The 21,958-nt window shown below is 45.0% G+C and overlaps 2 protein-coding genes across 5 annotated transcripts in view; one reads left to right on the plus strand and one right to left on the minus strand.

The window, feature by feature from the left end:
* tmprss3a (transmembrane serine protease 3a) overlaps positions 1-11,713 on the plus strand; it is a 26,705-nt gene extending 14,992 nt beyond the window's left edge. Inside the window, 6 exon segments of the mRNA XM_034202077.1 lie at positions 4,308-4,473; positions 7,515-7,684; positions 8,687-8,782; positions 8,925-9,067; positions 9,443-9,592; positions 11,099-11,713. Of these exon segments, the coding sequence (XP_034057968.1) occupies positions 4,308-4,473; positions 7,515-7,684; positions 8,687-8,782; positions 8,925-9,067; positions 9,443-9,592; positions 11,099-11,143 (770 nt within the window). The 3' untranslated portion in view covers positions 11,144-11,713.
* Positions 11,284-21,756, minus strand: pknox1.1 (pbx/knotted 1 homeobox 1.1). 4 transcript variants are annotated; one of them, XM_034202060.1, is made up of 11 exons: positions 21,646-21,733; positions 20,054-20,162; positions 18,695-18,825; positions 17,823-17,994; positions 15,318-15,527; positions 14,915-15,068; positions 14,713-14,810; positions 14,458-14,586; positions 14,292-14,368; positions 13,762-13,928; positions 11,284-13,314 (listed from the first exon to the last, which is right to left on the minus strand). In XM_034202060.1, exons 2-11 carry the CDS (start codon positions 20,102-20,104, stop codon positions 13,133-13,135), a joined length of 1,371 nt encoding a protein of 456 aa, XP_034057951.1. In that variant the 5' UTR covers positions 20,105-20,162; positions 21,646-21,733; the 3' UTR covers positions 11,284-13,132. The 4 variants fall into 4 exon arrangements, with proteins under 4 accessions (XP_034057951.1, XP_034057953.1, XP_034057950.1 ...); XM_034202062.1 differs by lacking the exon at positions 21,646-21,733 and adding an exon at positions 20,457-21,581; XM_034202059.1 differs by lacking the exon at positions 20,054-20,162 and having other exon boundaries at positions 21,646-21,756.
* Between the last annotated feature and the right edge of the window lie 202 nt (positions 21,757-21,958).

Genomic DNA, 21,958 nt, shown 5'->3' on the forward strand with positions numbered 1-21,958 from the left:
TTCCTGCTAAGATAAATAATAAGCTAACTAATAAGCTAAATAAATAAATAAACACCTTACTCTGTGTGAAGCTGACAATTGAGCGGCCCAGACCATGCAAGGAGGCAGAGGCAGCACGTCCCAAATATAACCCGGTGTGGGCATTTATTGCAGCATGAACACAATACACACAGCCTCAATCCTGCTGCTGCTGTTCACGTGGGCACAGCCTGCAGCCACCAGGATCTCACACACACTACCTACATTTCGCCACCAACAAAGCTACACAATCCGTAACGGAGGCCGAGATCTATGGCCCCAGAGATCACCTCCGTTACACTCTGTATTTAAAAATGACCCACAGCTGTGTTCCATAACATGTGAAACCTTAAGGGTTTGATGTACTTACGTCATACAGTCTATGAGCTACATCAAATATGTGGGACCAGTGTGTGTGCATGAGTGTGTGTTTACTGAATACATGTATATGACTGCATGTAACTAGTATAGACTTGTGATTCTGATGCTTTCAGCTCAGAGTGGATGCTTTTGATCTGTGTTTATGATCTTTAAAGGGGCACACCCCCAATAAAACATTAGAAAGGGCATGCACATAATATTTAAAATACAGTAGTTATCAGAGCCTCTCAGTCTGAACTGAGGTTATCAGAGCCTCTCAGTCTGAGCTGTAGTTATCAGAGCCTCTCAGTCTGAGCTGTAGTTAGTGGATTCCACCGGGTCCATCTGCGCTGCGTTCGGCCTGTGCCGCGCCGTGCGCAGCAATTGCAGCCACTCTAGTCAATGCGTGTGTGTTAGGTAGGGTTGCAAATGGGCGGAAAGTTTCCGGTGCATTTCCGGAAAGTTTTTTTTTAAGCTGGGGAATTTTGGAAATATTCGATGCAAAATTAAACAAAAAAACATGACATTTCAACAGATTTTTATTTTTTTAAGTAGAATAGAACAAGTTTTAATTATTTTATTGAACAATTATTTGTTTCATTGAAGAACGAAAACAGGAATGTTGAGTTAAATGATACTCATCCCCACTCATTAAAAAATGCACCCCCCCCATCCAAAAATCCCCACAAAGTCCCATTCAAAATATTAAATGAAAAGAGCCCTTCTCCCTCCACAAAGTCCATTAAACATGCAAATCTTCCTTCAAGCGATCCTCTGCATTTTTGCTAAACCCTTTCAGTCAACGGGCTCTTCCTGGGCCTCATCAACATCACACCCTTCCTCTTCCTCTTCAGTGTCACTGTCCAGCCTTGTTGAGGATGGCTCTGTGTCAGGCTCAAAGAGCCTTAGGTTTGCCCGAATGCCAACCAGTTTTTCCACTTTCACATTTGTGAGCCTGTTGCGAACCTTTGTGTGGTCTCAATAGCCATGCAGTAAGCAGTGTGCTATGGCATAGATATTCAAGTGTACTTGAATGGCATCTGTTTGTTTTAGTCAAGATTATGCTAAAATATACTTCCCCCAACTATATTTAAGTTCCCTATGAAGAGCCAACCTTCAATTTAGAAAATTCCCAGTTTATTCCCATACATTCCCGTTAATTCCCATGGAAAGTTTCCATCTTTGAAAATTCCCGGAATTTTTTAACCCTAGTGTTAGGGATGTGCATCTTCATCACTGAGGCCGATGCGATGCGCATCTCGATACGTTGCCAACGATACGATACATTAACGATACATTTGAAACACCAGGCGATACGATTCACCCCTGTTGTGATACAGTTCGATACGATTTGATTTAACATTATGCGATTCGGGGCGATACGATGCGATTCAACACGATGCAAAATAATGATACTTCAATATGGTATGACGGAGGATTTGGTTTTATTCCTTATATGCAGCAAATCATAAATTAACAAAAAAGTGCTTTACATATTTGGTTCTCTCTACTAGTACTACCTTAAAAAACTCTCCAGAGTACAGTACAATTGTATAACACCTCACAGTTAAACAATTTAAAGGTGGGGTAGGTAATTTTGGAGAAACCAGCTCGAGTGCGCTAGAATTTGAAAATACACAGCCGGAAGAAATCTGCCACTTCCTTACAGAGCCCCTCCTCCAACACACACGAACGCGCACATGACCAATGAGGGCACGAGATAAGTTTGTGCACAGATGGAAGGCTGACAGGCAGGTAGGCCATCCAGTTACTTTAGCCGGGCCGGCTCAGCTGATTGGTCGTGCTTTTTACAGTACTACGGCTTCCACAGATGACGTTTTTTTATGGATTTATTGTCAAAGCACTTCAGATATTCATTGCTAGGGGGATGTTAAGAGCATTCCATGGAATATAACAAAAAGTGTATCTAGAGCCGGTTTCTCAAACTTACCTACCCTACCTTTAAGGATGCATTGCTCATGATTAACAATGTGCAAATAACAACTACCATAGAGCAATGCCCATACAGCTGCCAGCCTGATGTGCTTAACACTCATTCATAGGCTAACTCACCAGTGAGCAGAAAGCAGTGGTTTCTATATGAACAATAAAGAATACAAATAACCTTTCACAGACAGGTATTTCATAACTGTTTACATGAAGACATTTAAACTATTATTGGCAGAATGGCAGTCACAGTCTGCTGTAAACTAAACACCACCCTCTGACAGAACACCTCACAGAGTGATTTAACTCATATGTCTCAAGGCCGCTACACACCAACCTGAGACCAAAAAACGCGTACCGAAGGCGTCCCGACTTTTACGTCTGCTACGTCGCCTGCGTCGGCTATGCCGCCCGCCTACGCCGCCCGCCTACGAACACACCGCAAAGACTTCAGTCGACGAGTGGCAATAACTGTCCTTACCAGCAGGCAGTGGTAGTGTGTATTCGTCATTCAAAAGAGGCAACAGCCAATCAGAGTGATTTCTTTGGCCGACTTTCTTTGGCCGATTCAACATGTTGAATCCGCCGCGGGAGGTGTGAAAATGTGCCGTAAGCAACGACGATGCGGGACACACCAACCTGAGTAGGGCGCCGCGAATGCCCGACTGCCTCTGACGGCCTCTGACTCCCAAAATCGGGTAGGTGTGCCTTTACCCCTAGATTCCACCGGGTCCGTCTGCGTCGCGTTACGGCTGCGCCGCGGCACAGCCACCTCGTCCGCAAGGATCGCCGAGGCCACTCTAGTCAATGGGTGCTATTCCACCAGACACGCCGCGTTACGGCTCAGAAGCGGCCCAGAAGCGTCTCGCCGCTGGGCTCCGCTCGAAATAGGATTGAAGTCTATTTTTCGACGCAAGGCGTTGCAGAGGCGGCGGGCAGGAAGTGGACCGGTAACAGCATCCGGCCCATCCCCCAAATAAACTAATTTGCAGACCCTGTCCCTCCGTAGTCTTTCAAGTAGGAGGAGACCCCATGTCGCCTCTTTATGTGCGTCGCTAAGTTCCTTGTACTACTTGAATGAATCGTTTTTTTACCGATGCAAAGACGCTACAATCGATAAATCGCGAGTTCAACCCAAACTGTAGCCGATGTGAACTCTTTCAACCGGTGCACTCGCATCTTGAACGTTTGCAAATCGGTGAATCTTAAAACATCCCTAGTGTGTGTTCTATATCTTTGATTCATGTTGTTTATAACTGGATTATTACAATTATTATTAACTTTGTCTGTACAAAGTAGCCTTACTTTCTTGTAGAAGTACAGGAAATATGCCCAAATCAACAAAAACTGCGAGCCGGCACGCAAGACGCTCTGCTTCTGAAACGCGCCCGGTGGGGCAGACGCACCTGGTGGAATCCCGGCGTCAGTCTGACAGGAGAGAACTCTCCACCTTATTGTAGAAAAGGCTTCTCATATCCATTAGCGCAGCTAGCTAGCACCAGATGCTAACAAAAACCCACTCACCCACACAAAATGTGCTTGTACCACATAATCATTTGTATTAATAGTATAAGTAAGGACATAGTAAAAGTTAAACATTTCAAAAGAAAATTCAACCCCCCGATTTGCAGCACCTCCCACAGATGGATGTACCTTTAGCATTTGCCTATACTGCCTCTGCCACGAGCTGGCCCTGCTCTTACTGTCTGTATCTGGGATACCCATTTTATTCTAGACTTACCATGGGAGCTGAGGTTAAACTTTCCAAAATTTTAAAAAATCACAACCTTGACACACCTTGCCAAATGCATAAACTCAACCAAAATGACCAACAACTAAAAAAGCCAAAGATGCCCCTCTAGTGAGGCACAAGTGTTGATAAATGGTCTTAGTGCACATGGTATAAATCCAGTGTGTGTGAATAACAAGTGATGCCTTAGAGGTGCACAAGCTGACCTTTGACCCTCCACATATTCACCCAGAGTGCGGATCCAGGCCCCAGTACAACACCCGTATCGTGGGGGGGAACATCTCCAGGCCGGGGCAGTTCCCCTGGCAGGTCAGCCTCCACTTCGTCAGTGAACACCTGTGTGGAGGCTCCATCATCACATCCCGTTGGGTGCTGACTGCGGCACACTGTGTGTACGGGTGAGTCACACGCTTACAGACAAGCTGCATATGGAATGGTATTGAGTGAAACCATCAGAGGAGGGTATTTAGTAAGGCAAGTTCCTCTGGTAATACTCTGTGTATACCAGCTGATTAAAACTGGTGAAATCCCCGTATTCTCTGTAGTGGTCACTGAATCTGAAAAAGAGTGTATTGATGGACATGTCATATTTGTTAAAACCCTATTTCCATTTTTCTTTCCAACACCTCACTAAACTAAGATTACTGGCTTTCCACCTGTCAGACCTGACATGAGAGAAACTGAAACAAATGTTGATATGCTCATCTGAGTCAACTTCTGTTATTAATGTGCAATTAGGATTTATCAGGAGTATTGGTAGGGTTGTTGTTGTATGCAGCCTTTAATAATAATAATAATAATAATACATTACATTTATAAAGCGTTTTTCCTGGTGCTCAAAGCGCTTACAAGCAAGTAAAACAAAATAACAACAAAAGTAGAAAGTGCTAAGCTAGGAGGAATAAGGGCAAGGGGTTAGTGGATTAGGAGTTGAAGGCAAGAGTGAAAAGGTGAGTTTTGAGGGATAGTTTGAATGATGTGAGAGTGTAGGCGGATCTGACGTGGCTGGGGAGGGGGTTCCAGAGTGTGGGGGAGGCTGCTGCGAAGGCTCTGTCACCCCAGGTCCGGAGCTTTGTCCTGTTGGGCTGCAGTAGGTTAGCTTCAGCAGACCTGAGGCGACGGGTGGGGTTGTGTCGTTGGATGAGGTCACAGAGGTAGGGGGGGGCAAGGTTGTTGAGGGCTTTGAAAGTGAAAAGTAATATTTTAAAGTCAATGCGGTGTTTGATGGGGAGCCAGTGGAGGTCATGGAGGATAGGGGTGATGTGGTCGGAGCGTCGGGTGGAGGTGAGCAAGCGGGCAGCTGAGTTTTGGACATATTGAAGTTGTTTTAGTGTGAATGCAGGTGATCCAAAAAGTATGCTGTTGCAGTAATCCAGTCGGGATGTTATGAAGGCATGGATCAGAGTTTCAGCAGCGGTCGATGAGAGGGAGGGTCTGATGCGGGCGATGTTCTTTAAATGGAAGAAAGCGTTTTTGTGACCTGGTTGACGTGAGGGAGGAAAGTGAGGGTGGGGTCGAGGATGATGCCAAGGTTACGGATGTGAGTGGAGGGGTTGACAATGGAGCCATCGATGGTAAGAGAAAAATCTTGGGTTGAGCGGGTAAGTGAGTTTGGGCCAATGATTATAAGTTCCGATTTGTCACAGTTAAGTTTTAGAAAATTGTTTTGCATCCAAATTTTAAAGTCAGTGAGGCAGGTGCTGAGCTGGGAGTGTGTGGTTGGAGAAATTGATTTTGTTGAGAGGTAGAGCTGCATGTCATCAGCATAACAGTGGAACTGGAGTTGGTGTTGACGGAGGATTTGTCCAATTGGGAGGATGTAAATGATGAACAGAAGGGGACCAAGTACAGAACCCTGAGGGACGCCATGATTGACGGGGGCTGTGGGGAATTTGGAGTTGTTAATGGAGATGAATTGATGTCTGTCAGAGATAGGATTTAAACCAGGAGAGGGCAGTACCGGTAATGCCAATGGAAGACTGGAGGCAGTTGATGAGGATGGAATGGTTGATCGTGTCAAATGCGGCTGATAGGTCAAGGAGAATGAGAATTGAGAGGGAACCAGAGTCAGCAGAGAGGAGAATGTCGTTGGTCACCTTGAGTAGGGCAGATTCTGTGCTGTGGCGAGTACGGAAACCAGATTGAAAAGGTTCATGAAGGTTATTGCAGTCCAGATGGGATTTTAGTTGGGAGGCAACAGTTCGCTCAAGAATTTTTGATAGGAATGGGAGGTTAGAGATGGGCCGGTAGTTATTGAGGGAATCAGGGTTGAGACCAGGTTTTTTGAGTATGGGAGTGACAGCAGCGAGTTTCAGAACAGGGGGGAGGATTCCAGTGGACAGAGAGGAGTTAATGACTGTGGTGATAAGATGAGTGAGTTGGGGGAGGCAGGCCTTGACAAGGGTGGAGGGCATGGGGTCCAGGATGGAAGTTGAGGTATTCATGCCGGTGACTTGGGCAACTATGTCCAGTGAGGTAATTTGTCTGAAGGCTGTAAAAGGGTGCCTGGAAGGAGGAGGGTAGGCAGGTTCCGGAAAAGGATGGGTGGTGGACGAGACGGAGGAGTTGGCTATGTTGCTGTGTATTATTTCAATTTAGCTTTGGAGGAATGAGAGGAAGGATTCACACTTTGAGGTGGTGAAGGAGTTCATGGTGTTGAGGAGCTTGCTAATAGTTGAAAAAAGGGACTTTGGGTTATTGCTGCCAGATTGTATTACAGAGGAGTAGTGGAAGGAGCGTGCACTGTTGAGGGAATCTTTGTACTGCTGTTGGTGCAGTCTATAAATGTATTTGTGGATAGTGAGACCAGTTCGTTTAGCATGTCTTTCGAGCTGGCGCCCTTTCGTTTTGAGGTAACGGAGATGATCGGTGTACCAGGGGTACAGTGAGTGAGTGAAAGAGACATACTTGGTTTTTATTGGAGCGAGTTGGTTGAGACAGGAGGAGAGAGCATTGTTTAGAGGAAGGCTGTAGACACCACTCATTGTTGAAAAGCACCACTTCCTTTGCATTTTGTCAGGGACAAAAAAGATGATTCTAACTCAATTGTATGAACAGTTAAACTTCCCCTAATAAAATAAGGACTGGATTCCTTTTTGTAAAATAAGATGGTGTTATGTGATATAGCTCAACCAGGCTATCATTAGGCCTAAGAAGAAATGTCTACCTGTCGCTATAGACAGGCAGACATTTCTCCTTAGGCACCATATAGTCTTTCTATAGTGGTGTTCTGCATTACTAAGACATCAACATAGCACAGACTCTAATGCTTAGTTAAAGTTGTGAGAGCAATACAACTTATTTTTCTAAACATGTGACTTGTGATTAGCTGGATTCAGAAGAAGAGCCATGAGAGTGACATAAGATACAACTGTAGCTTGTGGGATTGTATTTCTCAGAGTCCCTCACGTATACTGAGTTAATATTGAACAATTATCAGGTTTGCAGACCCCTCCATGTGGGCGGTCCATGTGGGTCTGACGGAGCAGCCGGTGCATGGCGCGCAGTCTCTGTCTGTGGAGCAGATCATATACCACGCTCGCTACAGGCCTAAAGGACTGGACTACGACATTGCACTGATGAAACTGGCCACGCCACTTGATTTTAACGGTATTTTAACGGCTTTTTCATGACCTCATTCTCTTTCTCAATCCTGCTCATGTGTTCATTACATCATGTATAGCTCCAGATCCTAATCCTGTTCATGTGTTCATTACATCATGTATAGCTCCAGATCTCAATCGTGCTGAGCCTCTCAGAGCCTCTCAGAGCTGGCCTGGCGTAATCTGAATCTTCCAGATCTTCGCAGGGAGAAATGTCCATGATTGAAGTGGCTGGGATCCTTAATGATTTTCCAAGGCTGTAAATATGCCTTAGGCAGGTTAGAGCACCTTACAGTGTTTCCTGATGATACACAACCACTGTTCCCTGTCAGGAGTGGACATTCTTAAGCATTTGAGAGGATAGCTGGAATTTCCTCAAGCGTCTGAGGTGAACCAGTCCCCAGCGAGTCAGTGGATTTGAAGGGGGGCTCTCTTCTTTCTTCCCCAAGGCCACGATCAGCTCCTTAGTCTTGCTGACATTTTGGACTACGTTGCTGTTCTACTTCTTTCAGCTTGGCCTTTTCCTAGCAATCTGTGATCAGGACCACCACAGCCGTGTCATCTGTGTCCTCTTGATGGTTTTGTTGGAGTCGAAAGTGGCTACATGGCTAACAAAAACCGCTAAACTCAGATGTTCTACTTCCAAGTTGAAATGAAATGCACCTTTACCTCCCTTCAGTCTCTCAGTCTTGTGAGGTGACTGCTATCTCCCACCTCCCTCCGGTTTCTAGCCTTCTGACAGTGTCAATAATTGTAGGCCTTTCAGTTGTCTGAGGTCTGAGTGTCGGCTCTCATCTATTTGTCCTCACCTTTTTCACTTCTTCCCCTGACGGAGTTGTTTGTCCGAAACTGATGTTGTGTCATTTCTGTCCAAACAGCTACCACATGAAAACAGGATGTGGGTGTAATTACACATTAGCTGGATGATTGATTGATTGATTGATAGATGTTGGTCCTGTTGGTGAAAGGTGATTGGGATAAGTAGTTCATTATAGATTCTCCTCTGTAGGCTTTGTGGAGCCCATCTGCCTGCCAAACCATGGGGAGGAGTTTGAGGAGGGCACCATGTGCTGGATCTCTGGATGGGGAGCCACTGAGGATGAAGGTGAGTCTGAACAGGACTTTGATTCTATTATTTCATCTGCAGCTTTTTGAATGTTGTAACATTCCGCCAGGTGTAATGTAATAACGCTAGTGTTCCTGCACTCTCCGATACATACATGCTTGAAATAGTTGTTTTCTTCCAGGAGAGACCAGTGTGGTTCTGCGTTCCGCCATGGTGCCGCTGCTCTCCACGAAGACCTGCAACCAGCCGGAGGTTTACCAGGGCTTCATCTCCTCCTGGATGCTGTGTGCAGGATACCTGGAGGGAGGAACCGACTCCTGCCAGGTACACATGGTTCCTTGAAGCATTAAACACCATTGTGATTTCAGAGGAGCAGCCCTGTTCATTTCTACAGAATAACACAGAAACTACAGGACCTGTGAAATCAAATGTCAATATAGGTTTATTTGACTATTAATACTAAAAGTCTAAAATCTCCATAGAAATAAAATCTGTAATTTCAAAAAAAGAACCCAAAAAGTGTGTGTGTGTGTGTGTGTGTGTGTGTGTGTGTGTGTGTGTGTGTGTGTGTGTGTGTGTGTGTGTGTGTGTGTGTGTGTGTGTGTGTGTGTGTGTGTGTGTGTGTGTGTGTGTGTGTGTGTGTGTGTGTGTGTGTGTGTGTGTGTGTGTGTGTGTGTGTGTGTGTGTGTGTGTGTTCAGGGCGACAGTGGAGGTCCTCTGGCCTGTCAGGACTCTGTATGGAAGCTGGTTGGTGCAACCAGCTGGGGGATTGGATGCGCTATGAGGAACAAACCAGGCGTTTACACCAGCATCACACAGTCGCTCAGCTGGATCCGCCAACAGATGGAGGTCAGCACATGGCAAGCTGTGTCCTGTTTCAGGATGTTTGGCCTTTGGAAAGCTAGTAGGCCTACTGAAAAAGATTCACCATATGGTCACCATATTTCTGCAGGACACACACCATAGTTTAACAACATGTCATTATAGTATAAACAGAGTTGTCAAAAATATCATAAATGACTGCTGGACTCACTTTAGCTGCTTGTTTCAGAGCGGCTGGTATAAGAGGACATTAGCTCTGGAGCCTGTGAGGATGTCAGGTTAGCATTAGCTCTGGAGCCTGTGAGGATGTCAGGTTAGCATTAGCTCTGGAGCCTGTGAGGATGTCAGGTTAGCATTAGCTCTGGAGCCTGTGAGGATGTCAGATTAGCATTAGCTCTGGAGCCTGTGAGGATGTCAGGTTAGCATTAGCTCTGGAGCCTGTGAGGATGTCAGGCTAGCATTAGCTCTGGAGCCTGTGAGGATGTCAGGCTAGCATTAGCTCTGGAGCCTGTCAGGTTAGCATTAGCTCTGGAGCCTGTGAGGATGTCAGGCTAGCATTAGCTCTGGAGCCTGTCAGGTTAGCATTAGCTCTGGAGCCTGCTGCATTACGGCTCTGCTGCACTGAATTCTTAGTCTTTGTGCATTTTTTTCAGTTGTGAACAGAGCTTACCTTTATGTTATTGCTGAATCAGCCATGTTTTTTTGCTTGAAATTATTCCTACTTAAAATAGCAAGAACAATGGACATCTTGACTGAACACCACCCTGCAGGACAGTGTTGGGGTGTTAGGAGTGGTGGCGGCGGCCTGGTATGAAGGCACTGGTTAATATGGCTATCAGGTTGTTCTGACAGAGGCCTTTAGGGGAATTTAAGAAGGCCCCTGTTTGTTCAGTTGACCTCTGCACAGCTGTTGGGGACTTTGTTGTGAGATCTCTGACCAACAGCTGGTTCTCCTCCTGGTGGAATCCGAGTACAGCAGCTGTCTTTATGGCATAAAAGCTTTGAAATGCTACACTTGACACCAAGTTCCTTTCACCGTTAAGAATTTGTAATGTGAATCAATTAAACTGGGCTTGTTTCCATGTACAGCATCTCTCAGACCACATGCAAACAAATGTAAATCACTATGAGTGAAAAAGGGTTATAGGACTTGGAAGCAAACGGGTGTTTAAAACTTTCTTTGTATGCTATTTCTTTAGTCCTTCCAATTGATCCACTTAACTCTTGCATCCTCTTGAAAAAATCCCCTCCGGCTCCCACAGAAATCTAACTTTCCAGACTGTCTGACAGTGTTGTTCAATGGTTTTAATTGTCATGGAAATAACCTTATGCATCCGTTTCACCACATTAGTAGGCTATACTGTATTTGTAAGTTTTACAAAAGTTGAAAATTAATGAACCAAGCTTGGCCATAACAATTGTAAAGACTTGTTTTAAAGGACTCAGATGGTGTCAGTTGTCATAACTAGATCATTACTGTGACTTGTTTCAGTGTCCATTGTGTTCAACTGTTACTTTCCACTTGTCTTTCAGAGAGAAGAGGCTTCTAACTCTCCAGCTCTGAGCACAGACAACTGAAGCACCATGTGATTACTCAGTTTGGATGATTCCACATGACAGGACTACAGAGATAAACAATCACAGCAGAATGGCAGAGGGTTTAATCCGCACATACCTGTGTGGAGGCAAAGTGTAAGGAACAGAGACGGGGAACAGCAGAGAGTTAGGCATCGTTTATTCCAAAATAGAAAGCTCTAAGGCAAAACAGACAAGAGAAAAGTGAACAACGCTTCATAAAAAGCAAGTGAGGAACCGAGAGCTCGACGAGAGCCCACCCAGTGTCCCCCCCACCCTCAGCTGCACCAAATAACCATTCCAGGCCTCAACTTTACAAGAGGAAATGAACCAGATACTGCAGCTGTTGACAGACAATTGTTGTACAGTACAATGTTACAGATTTTCAAACAAGAGGCACCCTATTTGTGAAGTAATAACATATTGATAGAGATGTGGAGTCTCTCACTACATTTGATTGTAGTGGCAGGGGGCCACAGCATCCCTCAGGCCGGCGCTCAACTTAACACCTGCTCTGTTTTCAGCACAGCATCTACGTGTACATAAATAAAAGTTTAACACGTGCAAAAAGTCCACTGCTTCTTGTCGATGGAGCTCAGACCTCACTGTGGTTACTTGTGATTGTGTGGTTAGCATAGTGTTCTGGATTGTGCATTTTAGAAAGTTTGCTACTACTGTCAAATGATTAAAAGACATAACGTATGTTATACACAATGAGGGTAAACGTGTATGCACGAAATCTGAGCACTGCAGTCAAGTTACTGTGAAAGATTACTTCACATAACATGGATGTTGCAGTACGCAAAGTAACATTATTAACAATGCTTTACAGAACCACACACATGGACTGCAGTTTAGTGTCCTTTTGACCAATTTCACCAAGGGTCAGACTTTGTTTTTGTGCTTCTTGGCAATCATTCTTTAAAAAAAGAACACAGGTAAGGCCATGTTAGTATTGTAAGTTTAAAACCAATTTAAATAGTCATTTTCATCAGGATTCAATTCCTTTGTTTTTTTTTTAGAAAACTTCAAAGAACCCTGGAAAACAGGGTCGCTAACTTTAATTATGAATCTGTACATAAATATTCCTTACAAAACAGGAGAACACAAAAATGAAACAAAAACACGAATTTCATACGTTTGTATATAAAAATAAGCATCTCTCCTTTTTTTTTTTTAATCTCTCCACTAGGCTCTGCTCGGCCCGCAGGGGCCCGAGTGAGAGCTCTGCTCGGCCCGCAGGGGCCCGAGTGAGAGCTCTGCTCGGCCCGCAGGGGCCCGAGTGAGAGCTCTGCTCGGCCCGCAGGGGCCCGAGTGAGAGCTCTGCTCGGCCCGCAGGGGCCCGAGTGAGAGCTCTGCTCGGCCCGCAGGGGCCCGAGTGAGAGCTCTGCTCGGCCCGCAGGGGCCCGAGTGAGAGCTCTGCTCGGCCCGCAGGGGCCCGAGTGAGAGCTCTGCTCGGCCCGCAGGGGCTCGAGTGAGAGCTCGGTCCGCAGGGGCCCGAGTGAGAGCCGCGGAGTCCGTCGCAAAAATGCGCACATCTACTCAAACACAAGCATGCAAAAAGTGAAGACAAACCCTTACAGATACAACTTGAAAATTGTTGGCATCCAAAATGAGAATTCAACTGGGGACGGGGAGCAGGGGCCGAGAAACAAATCATAGATCACATTTATCAACGGAACATACAAACTTGCTTCAAGTGTTAAACACTAACTTTTTCTTCTGTTTGATTTCATCTTTTTGAGCTTAAATATACAAAAAGTGCACTCGCATACATCAACTAAATAATGAAAAAAGGGTTTCTGAAAGGAAACTCCTGATGTACGTACTCAGCATAAACTGCTGTTCAGCAGGGTGGGGGGGTCGGAGTGCAGGAGCGGGACGTCCTGTACTTTGTGCTGGATGTAAACCTAATGTGTGTCTGTACTAGGATTTTAAGAGAACTATTGACACATGTCTTGTGTGTAGTTCAGAGTGTGAGGTGTGTGTCCTCTACTGCAACGAGTCGCTGTTGTCCAGGCCTAGCCCGGCCATGTCCACGTCATCGTCTTCGTCTCCACTGTCCCCCGACTCGTCCTCGCTGTGGCCCCCCAGCATCACCTGCTGTATTGCCAGAGTGGCCCCGTCTGACGTCAGGCTCTGCAGACTCTCCATGTTCATCGTCACCATTGTCCCTGAAAAGGAGAGGACAGTGACTCAGTGAAAGCTGGTGCAAGAACAAAAAGACTACAAAATAGAAATGTTGAGAGCACAAGCTGAGCAGCTCATGCTCATAAGGGCTGGCATGCTCAACCATCTTTTCATGGTGGATTACTTTCTAGGTTTTTTATCTTTAATATTTGTTTTATTATTTATTTATATTAAGCTATCTTTGGCTCTTTGCTGTAACAATTGTAAATGTCCCATCTGTGGGATGAATACAGGTATTCTGATTCTGACAGTGTCGAGGACATTTCAAGGTAAACAAATGACATTTTCGCTAAATGACTTGTGACCTCAAAATGAACCCCTTCACACAGTACACACACAGTGAAATAAAGGTCCTGTTCACTTATTGAGGTGGTGTTTGAGTGTGGATGTTACACAGGATAAAGACTATTTCATGATTATTTCTTGTGTACCATCAGGCATGGTGACTTGCTGCTGGCCCCCCCCTCCTGTGGCGATGGAGTCGGGCCAGAAGCGCTGCAGCGGCCGGTTCTGAGGCGTCTTTTTCTTGGCTTTTGGTGTCTCAGAGGAGCTGGCATCCAACATGGGCTGCAGGATCCGCCTCCTGGCATTTATGAACCTGGAAACAGGAGAATACTCAGATCTGAGGGGAGGCTGGAGTCTCATCTGTGACCAAAACTAACTTAAACTACATTCAGCTGCTTTTCTCTTAGTAAAGAAACAAATATTTGTTCTATGGTGATCCCACCACAGAAACATGTTATTACAGACTCAGCCACATTTGTATTAATATAAAATTGAAATAAAGAAGAAAAATCGTCTCGGAATTTTGAAAAATAATCACAAGTCGATGCAAAAATAGTAAATCAGTTCCTTTGAAAGAAGAGCCGAGTCTTGTCTCTGGAGCAGACAGAACACTGGGGAGAAAACGTTACCCTAACGTCCTGACATGAAGTTGGGACGGTGCTGTCGGCACACTCACCAGTTGTTGACCTGCAGAAGTGTCAGGTTTGTCTGAATGGCAATCTGTTTCTTCTCATCCTCTGTTGGGTATGGGTGCTACAGAAAAGGACAGGGGAATAGAGGCCTCAGTGTTTTGGTAGGATTGCAGTTACACAGGCAAACATTTGAAGCACACACACACTCACCCCGATGTGCTGGAAGAGCCACGAGCGCATCACATTGGTGGCCAGTTTAGGTAGAACGCCACGTTTGTTCTTAGATGAGTTGTCGTCGTGATTAAAGAGGTTCAGGTCCTGGTGAAACTGCAGCTGGAGCTGAGCACACACACAGGCAGTTAGACTTTTCTGAATTGACATGTTTGAGTTAATAGCCAGCAATCGCCAAGGAACCAATTATTTACAAATACAGCAGCATCACAGTCACAAAGAGAGATGAACAACCTGATTGTTTTGGACGCGTATTGTCCCGGGAGAAAGAGCCTGCGTTACCACCTGACCCTGAGGAGTGACGACTGTAACAGGCTGGTACACCGTCCCACCTGGAGTCAACAAAAACACACATACCTTAATATAATGTGCTTTGCTGTGTGCTGGCTGCTGATCAGTGTCCTTGCAGAATGCTGCTGTGAGAACAGTACAGTACCTGAGGGCGGAGTTGTTGTATGCCATGGTGACATACCTGCGACCACCTGGGTGGGGTTGACGGCTGTCACGGTAACGTTCCCTTGCTGCAGGGCTGATGCTGGCACCACGATCTGACCCTGAGGACTGATGGTCCCTGAGATAGAGCTGGGGGTCTGCACAACACATAAAGGGCAAAGTCACTGTTTGTTCCACATGCTGGCTCACACTTCAGAGCACTTTGACATGACACTAGCTGACACAGTGTAGCAGGTTAAAGGATGAAATTAAAATGTAAAGAAATAAAAAAGAATTGTCAGTGTCATGCATGAGATGTTAACTTCTAAAGGCACTCAAAGAGCCACCTGCTGGTGATGCATGATTCTCGCACTCTAAATGTGTGGTGATGTGTAGAGTCCACTTACAGTCCATACCGGAGTCTTGATAGGGGAGAAACCCTGGACCTGGCCCTGCACGGGGGAGTAGGGGCTCCCCGGGTCTCCACTCAGCAGGGTCTCGCTGTTCATCTTAGTCTTGAGGCAGGCAATGTAGCGGCTGCAGAAGTCCTTACACAGGTCACTCACCTTCTCCAGCTCCAGCAGGTGGATGCGCAGCACCTGGATGGCTTTCACCATCTACAGGTCAGAAGCAGAAAAAACAGCTTGAGACAGTCTACGGATCAGAGTCCCCGTCGGGTATCCTCTTACGTGGCTGATGTTGGGGATTTAGACACTTACAGTAAGGTACTGTCATACACATTTAATACCTGTAGTATTTAGCTATGATGAAAACCAGTAGGCGCAATTATGCCAAGAATGATGTGTAATTATACAAAGAACAAAACACAGTGAAAGTTTAGTCCAATCTGCACTGCCGACAGCTGACAGTGTGGACAGTGCAGGTCTGCCTCACATGGTAATACTGCGCACACAACCCACTGTCAAACAACCCCACTTTTAGCTTCTAGGTGTGTAACGGGGACTGTTTATCATATGTGAAGCCATCAGGTTTCCACAGCCAGAGAACTCAAAGTGTGTGCCCTGGTCATACTTCTGGTAGTCAGTACCAGAGCAGAAACAGATCCGAGTGTGTTGCCCTCCTTTTCCTTAATCTTTCCAATTCCATTACACTTTGTTTCCTAAGTTCTCTATGCTCTATTTGAGGAAATTGAATTGATTGCTCCATGTGCCGTGTTACAGTGTTATTCAGTTTTTACTCATATTTAACTGCAGCAAGTGGACAAAGCTGCACCTCACCATGCTGATGAGGTTGAAGGTGACTAGCGAGTGTGTAAATGAGTTGGGGTTCCATTTCGTATTGCTTTTTGACATACCTCACATCCCTGTTTTGGCCTCAGAACTAAAATTGGTTTTCGGTCATCTGCATATGTAATAATTCCAAACAAATGATCTGCACTTGATATGAATGGGAGCCGATGGTCAAGTGGGATCTGAAATCACACTGAGATTACCCCCAGTCACATCGGGGCTGCAGTCGGATAATCCAAAAATCAGCTCCTAAGTTCTAACCCTATCTCCTATTCCTTGACCTCTGAGTGAAACGTCACGGGGTTAAGGGATAGTGGATAGGAGAATTCAAAAGGATTTAGGAGAAGAGACTGCGGTACTTTAGAGAATCGACTGCACTTTCACTCTCCGACGTGTTTCTGATGCGCCAGCGGACGTCATGAATGTGCGTCTGCTGCTGTGGGGAAACTATGGAAACTACAGTTTTCTATACAGCGGACTACAACATGGATGTTTAATAAGAACGAGGGACTACTGTAAACTCATCTAGAGACTCTGCACCGTGCTCTGATGCTGTTGCTTTATGCTTTATGAACGGGGACAACAGAGAAACATATTCTTCATGACCAAAGTTGGAATTGAAATAAAAAAGGAAAGTGAAACTTATGCTCGTCACCCTCTCCCTCCGGTCCACATTAATACAAATGATCCCAATACGTATGATTGTATGAAAAGATCTTAAAATCAATACAGATGTATTTATTATAAACGTTAGTCCTTAACATCTATCACTGTGTGTATCACCATTCAAACATCTTTTAAAAGTTGAACAAACTCCACACAGCTCAGTAAAGACTGTGAAATGTTGACTTTATTTGATCATTTCAGTAAAAACTAACGTTCATATTTCTCTTTTTGATTATAATACTGATGAACGTTCAAAACAAAGCACTTTGGCAACTTACCACATACGTTTTAAAATGCTTAATAAGCACCGTAACTTTCATGATATTATTTCTCCGTCATAATCGGTTGTTTCCGTGAACGGCCGAATGTTGTGTGACGGCAAATGCTGCGGCTGCAAGGCATTGTGGGGCAGCATTTTCTCCTCTCCTTTCGTCAAGGGAGGTCCAGTGGTTCCTAAGCTAAAGGAGGTTATAAAGGAAGTTTGAAACCTCCTTTCCTTTCATGTAGAGAATTCGAACGGCACTTATCATGGCTGCCACTGAGGTACTTCCGGGTCATTTCACTCCGTTAGGAAGGTTCCTAAGCTAAATGGACTATTGGAATGCAGCCCAGGTCTATCAACAACATTTACTCAACTGTCTTATAGTCAGGGGTGCACATAACTTTTTTGCCCTGGTTCTCAAAGGAGCACCTGGAGATGTTGCTTGGTGCTCATCCTTAAAATGAAATGCGCACCAGTTATGTGCAGCCCTGCTTATAAGCCCCTCCCGACCACATTCAGTTCGTTTTTGGTCAGTTCGTTTTTGGTCAGCCAAAACGTCGCTCTTTTTTTTTTATAGAGATTGTAACATCTCCAGCAGTAAACACTTGTTTAAGGAGGTATACAATTTGAGTTACATTTTGGTATGTGGTCTACTGTCAAAATCCCACCAAGATGATATAAAACAAACAAAAGAAAACCAGCAGCCAAAAATCTGAGATGGAGAGGGTTCTCACCAAGTTGTCGAGTTCAGGGTCCTCGCTGAAGAAGGGCTTGCCCTCTTTCTCTTGATTGCGGACAAAGTTCTCAATGTCCACGTCGAAGCTGGCCGAGGTGATGCAATCAGAGCTGAGCGTGGACTGTTCACACTTCTCAAACAGCAGGGCCAAGAGAGGGAACAGGGGGTGCCTGTGAGGTGTGGAAAAACAAACGGCATTTAGTGTACATGAAAACAAATACTGACAGATACCACATCATTTTAAAATGAATGAACACTCTTAACATTATTAAATACCAGAGGGTAAATTATGGCGCGTTTCCACTGCAGCGGGTAGCTCGCTTTAAGCGTGCCGAGCCGTGCCCGTTTTTGGTTGCTTTCACAAGTCTGCAGAAACCCTTTTAAAATGCGTGTTTTCTAAATGGAGCTTGGCTAAGCTAACGTTATATATGCTCCGACCGTCCACACTCACAACAACGGCCTACAGACATAAATAAAGCAGCGACTGTATTCGCCATGACACAGACAGTCTGTGGTTTGTACTTGTTTAACTTCTGTCTAGTTTCTGAACAGATATGAGGAGCTGTGAGCTCTGAGTGCTAAGAGCTAACGGCTGTGTTGTTTTCTGGGGCGCTCATTGAAGATGACGTCACGGCTCCGCCTACACTGCGTTACTATAGTAACTACCCCAGTTCCTAAACTGTAATGGAAGCGCAGCATTAAAGTGAGCCGGGCCTAATAAGGCCTAACCAAACCGAGCGAGGCCTGCAGTGGAAACGCGCCATAAGAGTCACATGAACAAATGAGAGGACTTGTCATGTGATATTTCCTACTGGCTAATGTGAAGGAATGTACACTGATTTAGGAATACGGGGTGTTGTACACACACACCGATATATGGAGGCTTTGTCCACGTCCATGGGTGTCTGTGGCTCTGTGGGGGCTGGGCTGGGCACCTCTGCCAACGTCCCCTCAAGATACTTCTGCTCGGAATCTCCGTCTACCTTTACTACACCTTGCATCTGTTGAAGAAAGGAATCAAAGAAGTGAGAAAAGAAAGCTAGAGTAACAGAAACAGAGGGAAGAGAGGCGGAGAATGAGAGACATAAAGACATCATGTGAAGACCAAGAGTAGCTGGAGGCAAAGCTTAACACGGAGCCTTGTTTTAATACGAAGCCTTTAGAAAGTCATGAGGGCATGGTCGGAAATCCACAAAAGCTATGCATTTTTCACACAACACTAAATGCTTTTGAAAGAACGATGAAAAGTAATGCTGCAGAAAGAGGTGTTGATACGAGTTATAAGTCCTGCATCAGCACTCTTTGATGCAAGTTAGGGAACTGAGTTTATTCCTGTTTCCCTGTAATACTTGTGACCTGAGAATGACTGTCATACATCTCCGGTGGACAGACAAAATCACATGTCTTCATTCATTCATGCCCTCGGGTATTTTGTCATCGCTCTGTGAGCAAACTATAGCTAGACTACTTGCAGAGTGTTGCCTTCAAATTACAATGCAAGCCTACACTTATCTAGAACCTGTGTGTACACAGACTTTTACAAATCACCTAATGTAAATTAATATGTGTCTGTAGCCTCCAAACCCTCCGCTTACTCATCGAGTGGGAGCCAGGTTTCTTATTTTCACACATATCAACACCGTGCCTGCCTACCCGCAACCCAGGGTCTTTTCCAGGACCATAACTCCCATCCCATACCATGTGACTGAATGAACAATGTATGAGATTGAGCACAAAGTAGCTACAAATAATCACTTGCTTGGGGTGGAACATTTCTCATTAGTCATAGATCATTTTCAGCTCTCAACACCCCCAAATTTGGCACTTATTGTAAGCTCATAAACAGAAAGACTAGTCAGAAAAATAGGGCTTTATTCATCATCAGTATATCTCATAAAGTGATTTTTTTTGCAGACAGACAAGCAGACTATTAAAACTGATGTAACAGCATTAACATCGCCTGTGCTCTAGTGTTACATGCAAGTGTTTTTCTTTGTTTAACAATCCAGTGCAACTTATCACAACTACAAATAACTGGGGATCCATGGGCAAAGAGCGACAATGCTGACAGCTGAAGTCAGAAACATTTAGGTGTTATTTCAGAAACGGTCTTTTAATGTTGCGGTTGACTATCTTTTTTTCAAACTTGCAAAAAAAAGGGCAGTTCAGGCACTTGTAGAAGGTTGTGTCGGCTTCAGGGTCCAAACCAAATGCCTCCCTGTCACCCACCTGCTGCTCTCCCTTTGGGTACTTGTCTATGGAAACCGACTGGGCTGCCATCACTTCACTGCAGATGCTGCAAACACCTGGGCATTATAGAGAGGGACAGGTGGCCAACCTACACAATACACATAGTTTCAGTTAGACTACCTGTTAAACATTCCTGGAGTGTAGGCAAAACTTTTAACAATGCACCGTGAAAAAGTCAGAGTTTAAGTTATCATTAGCTTTGTAAATACACTTATGTGATCAAGGGGAAATGAAGCACTGTTTCCATGCTACAAAACAATGTATGCTGAATCAATAACAGACAACTTTGGATGAGCATAAAACAGACACTATGATCAAATATTTACTCCTGAATATGACCCAAAAATGTGAAGCATTTGAAGGACATGTAGAGAAGTCATACCATAAACTATGTGGTTTTGATGTTTGCACACGCGTTGGGCCATAACAAGAGAATATGGGGGCACACAGAAAATACGCTATGGAGGGGAGGTTAAATATGAGTGGATAACGTTTACTGATTTATTTCAATATATCGCTTCAACATTAATAAGCATTTCTGTTTACACCAATATCAGAAAACAGCGAGGGTTGAGCTATATACCCTAGGTGCACTGTTATGATAATAGTTAGCAGTTATAAGGCCACCCTGCAACTGCTGTTAAACACACACCACGACGGGCTTAGCTGTTAGCCCTGTGTTAGCTCCCCACCCTTTGTGGCGGCAAGGAGAGATACAAGTGTAATAAAGCCCTTGGGTTAACACCTTAACCCCAATGTACTATAACGTTCGTGTTATTCGCAGACTAAGCAGCTCGGCGGGAATAAGCCTCGTTTTTCCACAGTATTTGTTGGCTAGCATGTACCGTTAACGCCACATTGGCGTTAGCTCACGAGCACAATAAAGGTTAACCTAAAAGTGGACCGTCTGTCCGAGACACAGCTAACGTTAGTCAGGTACTGTTCACTTATTCGTGTTTCGTATACTGTACGGTGAGGCCAAATGTGACGCGCCATATTTAGCAAGGGGGATCACTGCCAAGAAAATAAGCTAACCTAGCTAGGCAGGTACAAAAAAAGACCCCGCTGCGGATGGATACGAAGGATGTTGTCTCAAAGAGCGTTAGCATTGCTCATTTAACATTTCAAATGAAAATGCATTTCTTGAAAGCAATACACACTAATTCGACTGCAATGATATTAAGAAGCATTTGCTGCACAACAGGCTGGTCTCGTTGATCGTCAAACCCTTCCCACACAAGTCAATCAATCAAGCGGGGACAGCTGCCCTCTCCTTCCCCTCCCCTCCGCGCTAACGTTACGATTGTCGGGCCTCGTTTCTAGCTCTCGCCCTTTGCTTTTCCACAATCCTCCTCTGCCCTCAAAACGCCGACATATTTTTTTACCCCCCCTCCCTTGTATACAGATTGTATTATTCTTTTCGGAGCTCTAGCGCTTCTGCCTTCCTTCCAAAAACACCCTCCGCTGCCCTGACTAGGTCCGCACTGCTCGCCCCGGGGCATTTTTGCGTGCGGCCCAGATCTTTTGATTGATAGGGAACGGAAAAAGAGGGATTTTGAGTGACAGCTTACCTGAGTGCCAATCTTCGTCACACTGACAAGCGGCTGCAGCAATCGGGACCCGCAGTTGTCGCGTTGCGTCATCGCGTAAGGGCACGCAGGGGCGCTCGGCTCATGAATATGTATAAGGTGGGCGGAGACATGACGTCCTGCTGCCTTTCCCTCTGTGCCCTCCTGGGTATTTTGCTTGCTAACGCAATGCACTGCCCCCGTTTACAGAACACATTTTCTGTGTATTTCCAGCTATATATTTCTTAATGCATCATTTCTAATTATATTCACAACAAAAGCTGATTGTTTACTCCTAAAAGTTATAATCGATATA

The sequence above is a fragment of the Gymnodraco acuticeps genome, unplaced genomic scaffold, assembly GCF_902827175.1.
Source record: "Gymnodraco acuticeps unplaced genomic scaffold, fGymAcu1.1, whole genome shotgun sequence".
In the NCBI taxonomy this organism is placed as follows: Eukaryota; Metazoa; Chordata; class Actinopteri; order Perciformes; family Bathydraconidae; genus Gymnodraco; species Gymnodraco acuticeps.

Bases quoted from the DNA above. Each gene is read 5' to 3' on its own strand.
- pknox1.1 (XM_034202059.1), bottom strand. From the start codon at position 21,717: ATGACGCAACGCGACAACTGCGGGTCCCGATTGCTGCAGCCGCTTGTC. The intron at 18,826-21,645 runs GTAAGCTGTCAC...TTTCTTCAACAG, and splicing joins TGACGAAGATTGGCACTCAG to ATGCAAGGTGTAGTAAAGGT. The intron at 15,528-17,822 runs GTGAGAACCCTC...TCTGACCTGTAG, and splicing joins ACCCTGAACTCGACAACTTG to ATGGTGAAAGCCATCCAGGT.